The sequence below is a fragment of the Heteronotia binoei genome, chromosome 6 (genome assembly GCF_032191835.1).
Source record: "Heteronotia binoei isolate CCM8104 ecotype False Entrance Well chromosome 6, APGP_CSIRO_Hbin_v1, whole genome shotgun sequence".
NCBI lineage: Eukaryota > Metazoa > Chordata > Lepidosauria > Squamata > Gekkonidae > Heteronotia > Heteronotia binoei.
Genome location: NC_083228.1, coordinates 27,227,876 through 27,232,987, shown reverse-complemented (window position 1 = coordinate 27,232,987; position 5,112 = coordinate 27,227,876). Strand labels below are relative to the sequence as shown.

Here is a 5,112-nt window from a genome sequence, read left to right as displayed (position 1 = left end):
TGCAACTGATTTTTGTTGGGGAAATTATGGTTGGACTCCTTACATCCTTTGACTTAATCTTCTCTAGTTTACTGGTCTTTATTACCTGCAATGAAGGAGCTACTGCAGTACTATTACAGATCTCTTTGAGGCTAAACCTGTTAGGCATTGTGGATTTTGTGTGTGATGTGGCAAGAGTTCCAATACAGATGTGTTGCAGTCTGCCCCAAAGGCCTCAAGATAACTCAGCAGTTAGAGCAGGCAAACAGGAGAAGGGGTCTCTCATTTTTCGTGACATGCGCCTTACTAGACCAACATTAAAGGGGGGGGGAATCAATGCTGGAAACGTCTTGGAAAGAGAAAAGAGATGTATTTGTGTTACAAACAGAAGCAGATTACAAATAGCATTTCCTTGCTTGAATTCTGTTCCAACACACTGTTTAAGTAGGGAGCCATTATTCACACAGGAAGCAGCTTGGAGCAATGCCCCTATCATGTTCCACTGGGATCTAGAAAAGTGCAGTTAACTGAGGAGCTGCTAGTTCAGTCAGCTTACTGAACAGAAGCAGTAACCACTTTACCTTGGCCCACTGTACATTCACTCAGTAAGGCTCCTCCCCAGGCCACACACACACACATACACACAGTATTTTAAGACTATGGGCTGGATCACATAAGGCAGCCCCCATGTGAACTACCTCACTGGGGCCTCCACATCTAATTTCACGAATTAAAGGAAGCGTGTGTACAGGCCTTCCCATGTGGAGGCAGCAGTTCTCCCAAATGACACGGCCACAAGAAGGCTGCCTTAGCCACTAGCCCTTCACACTCCCCATTCTCAATTGAGCTAAACCAAAATAATTCCGAGACCTGTATTTACATACAGATTCTAACTTCCCCACAGACTGGGAATGGTAGTTCAATTCTGGCTCCAGTATGGGCATTTTTATGACTGGTCAAAATTACCAAGCTTAGCTTTTAAAAGAAAGCAGAAATTTGCCCATCTCGAAGTCCAACCATGCTTACTCAGAATACTTTTCTCACTCTCCTACCTCAGTTAAAAGGTAATACCTTCCTGCCTTCAATGGGATTTCATACAAAAGAAAGTTCTACTCAGGAGATCCATCTTCAGTTTGAGAATTTTCTGCCGTGGGTGATTCATAACACATTTCTGTTAACGTTTTAAAAACAAACATTCCTACATTTTTTCATCTCAAGCCCACCTCTCTTCCGCTGTTCTCCATTTTTAATGGAGGTGGGCAGGGGTGGAATTCTAGCAGGAGCTTCTTTGCATATTAGGCCACACACTCCTGATGTAGCCAATCCTCCAAGAGCTTACAAAAAAGAACCTTGTCAGCTCTTGGAAGATTGGCTACATCTGGGGTGTGTAGCCTAATATGCAAAGGAGCTCCTGCTAGAATTTCACCCTGGAGGTGGGACATCTCAAACTATGACCTAGCAACTTGTCTGAATGATAACAGCACAAATGCCCGCTGAACACAGATATACGTGGCATCAAACCATAGAAAGCCAAAGGGCAGGTGACAGAAGTTGCTAGAGACATGAACACTAGCTGAAATCCAGAGCACCATGTATACAAAAGGCTCCCACTGCCAGATACAGCAGCTGGAGCTCCACAGTATCTGCTGCTCCTTCTGCTTCAATGACCAGTTTGCATCACACTGACAAGATACAATTCAGAAAAAGATACCACAGTCCACTGATTTCAACAGAAAGTAAGTATAATGCCTTATTTTGAGCGCTGGCATTATCTCATCTCAAACTGACCAGGATGAGGGGGCTCTTTCATGAAAATTCAGGAGGCATGTTGACTTTTAGCAGGTCAATGAAGGCTATTCTGTTATGCTGACCATTTTGGAGATTCCCCCCCCCCCAACAAAAAAAAAACTGTATTAAAGTTTTACTTAGGGACTTCAGTACTCCTATAAGATTTTTAGTGCTATTATTGCTTTATTTCTTTTAATTACAAAGCATGTTATTTTACTGATCTGATTTTTAGTGTTTTTATTGCTATACTCTTCTTTTGAATATAAAGTTTGGTATTTTACCAATCTATATTTTATTGTTATAAATAAGCCTCCCCAAGAATTTTCCAGTGAACTATGCTGGTGGGTATAAATTGAAAACATAAACAAATATGGCTATAATCACAGGCACAATTTTTTTAAGCATATTCCACAGATATCCATGGGGGTTTACTTCCATGTACATACTTAGAATCTGGCTGTAAGTCCCGCTTGTGTTAAAGGGATGTGTTTTATTTAACTTCTCATGGCAGAAAATTCTCAAACTGAAGATGGAGCTCCTGAGTGGAACTTTCTTCTGTATGAAATCCCATTGAAGGCAGGAAGGTGTTACCTTTTAACTGAAGTAGGAGAGTGAGAAAAGTATTCTGAATAAGCATGGCTGGACTTCAATATGGGCAAGTTGCTGCTTTCTTTTAGAAGAAACTCTTAAAACTATTCGGATTTAAATCTCCAGACACTGTCACATTTTAAAAAACTGGATCCATGTTTTGGAAGCAAGTATGTGATAGCGATGCCTTCATTGGAAGCTAGTGAGTACTTATCTCAACTAGCGTACAGAGCTACTTCCTATCCCAGAGCGCAGTCAACATTTGCTTCATCTTCAGATATGAAAAATCCTGCCTTGTACAAACTAGATTTCTGTTTGTTTTGTTTACTTAGAGATCCAGCTGCTGCCTTCTCAGTCCTTCAGCAGAGAAACTACAGGTTGGACCCAGACTGAATTTTCCAGTGGACTACTGGAACTGCCCAGCCCACCAATCTCTACAAAATGCTGCTCCCGAGGGATAAGAGACCCCGAGGAATGGCAGGGAGGGCTGCAGTGGGAAGGTGGATATTACCAATGTAGTCTGGATCCAAGCCCATGCTTCACCACCACCCCCAATCCACTGCCAAACATACATACATATATAGTTGCAGGTGCTGTGAAGAGCAAGCCAATTCTTGGACTCATCTGGAGGTAGTTCATGTGCAAGCTGCACTATCCTCATGAGCTCATTTGCCAAGTATGTCCCAGACGTCCACTCCTGTTCCCCGAGCATTTTATACGCAAAGGTTCTCAACCGAGAACCCTACACATACACACACACACAAACACACACACCCCACACTTTCTCTCCAACACACCCACGCCCAACAAGAAACCCCAGCCTCTCTGCTCTAGCCAGGCCTGTCGGGAAGGCCCCGTCATCGCTGGGTTAAGTGGGAAACGACATAGATGAGACCGACCAAGAGGAGGCCACGAATCCCAAACATCAGAAGCAGGAAGAGCAACAGGATGGACATCAAGGGCTGCACCACGTGATTGCCGAGGTTCCAAGTGGGGAAGCCCATGTTGACCAGCTGGTGGTTGAGGTCTGCAAATGGCGAGCGCTCCTCTGGCCCAGCCCCCCGGTTCTGTGACTGCTGCTGGAAGCGCTGATTGGGGGTTGAGCCTGCATTCGTCGTGGTGTTGAAAAAACCCTGCGGGAGAGGGGGGGGGGGGGAAACAGACACAGAGAAAGGGAATGAAATCATAAATTTCCCATAAACTGGATTCATAGAAAGAGGGATCTATAGAGAGAGCAGGATCAGAAGCACAGTCACTGAGCCCATTTACTCCCCTGGAGGCAGTTTTGGGAGAGAAGTGCGACAAGGCTGAACTCTACTGAACTCTAACCAACACCATCTGTGAGCAATAGTTTTTTTTATTTAAAATATTTCTATCTCATCCTCAAAGAGAACGCAATGCAGCTATCCAAAGGCCTTAATGCACAATGAAAACATACGCAAGAAAACATGAAAACTACTGTTATGCTTTTTAAAAAGAGCCAAAACTTCTGGATATTAGTCAGGCAAACTACAGCGCCTAAATAACCGCTTTGGAATATCCACCTAGCACAGGATTTTGCAGTCAGTATCTTAACAATAGCACCAACCTATGGAGCCTTAAGGGGCCCGGATCCCTTTGTAACCGCAGCAAGGATAATGTTAAGAATGACAGAAGGACAGAAGTGGCTCCGGAGATGTTGGCCAACTTGCCCTTTTATTGCTCATAACTTTATAGATGTACATTTCATGCATCTGATGAAGTGAGGTCTGATTCACAAAAGCTTATGCTGGACTAATTTGTTATCAGGCTCATATGTTGCTCTGAAAAGGATCCTCTTCTTTCCATCTAGTCCAGAAAACTGTTATTAAAATACATTATTCAGCATTCATTCATACCCTCTCAGTTCTTCCAGTAGTAATCCCAAGTATCATGGAAAATCTATATTTGTCCTCACCAGCCGGGATGAGTTCTGAGCATTCTGTCTCACGCGAGGATCATCATCTTGTACAATGTCTCCATTGGCCAAAATCCTCACCATCTTTAGAGCTTCACGGTATTTGCCTTCCCACACCTGCAACACATGGGAGAAAGAGTTTTAAAATGAGGTCAGCTATTCTTAAGTAGAAAGATGTCAAAACAACGCTGGGGCATATTGATTCCATACACACATACATGGGCACATCCTTTAATTCAGTTCTAGGTGCTCTGCAAAGAATACAACTACTTCTTGCTCCATACCCACAGGGGCTAACACCAATCACAATTCTCCTTCCACCTTCAGAGTTTATATAAATGAAAAGGACATCCAGCACAGTATGATAATCAGGGCTTTTTTGTAGCAGGAACTCCTTTGCATATTAGGCCACACACCCCTGATGTAGCCAGTCCTCCTGAAGCTTCCAATAGGCCCTAAACTAAGAAACCCCACACTTTCTTTCTTGGAGGATTGGCTATATCAGGGGGCTTGGAGCTCTTGGAGGATTGGCTACATCAGGGGGTATGGCCTAATATGCAAAGGAGTTCCTGCTACAAAAAAAGCCCTGAAGATACTCAATAATCATGCACACAAAAATAGGAGCCAGGCAAAGCCTTGCTATAGCTGGGAGGTGAGAACTAGCTTATTTACCAGCTTCTTTCTTGCTTTCTTTTTAAGTCAAGGTAGTCAGTATTCCAGTGTGTGTGTGGTGGTGGTGGGGACTGTACATGCATCAAAGAAAAGAAGGGAATGCCAAGGCATTGTTTTAAGAAAGGGGTAGCCATGCCAGTGTTCATCAC

The 5,112-nt window shown here is 43.5% G+C and overlaps 1 protein-coding gene across 1 annotated transcript; it reads right to left on the bottom strand.

Moving 5' to 3' along the window:
• Positions 1 to 329: 329 nt before the first annotated feature.
• On the bottom strand, positions 330 to 4,449 carry FAM241B (family with sequence similarity 241 member B). The gene is made up of 2 exons (XM_060241171.1): positions 4,292 to 4,449; positions 330 to 3,488 (listed from the first exon to the last, which is right to left on the bottom strand). Exons 1-2 carry the CDS (start codon positions 4,373 to 4,375, stop codon positions 3,213 to 3,215), a joined length of 360 nt encoding a protein of 119 aa, XP_060097154.1. The 5' UTR covers positions 4,376 to 4,449; the 3' UTR covers positions 330 to 3,212.
• Between the last annotated feature and the right edge of the window lie 663 nt (positions 4,450 to 5,112).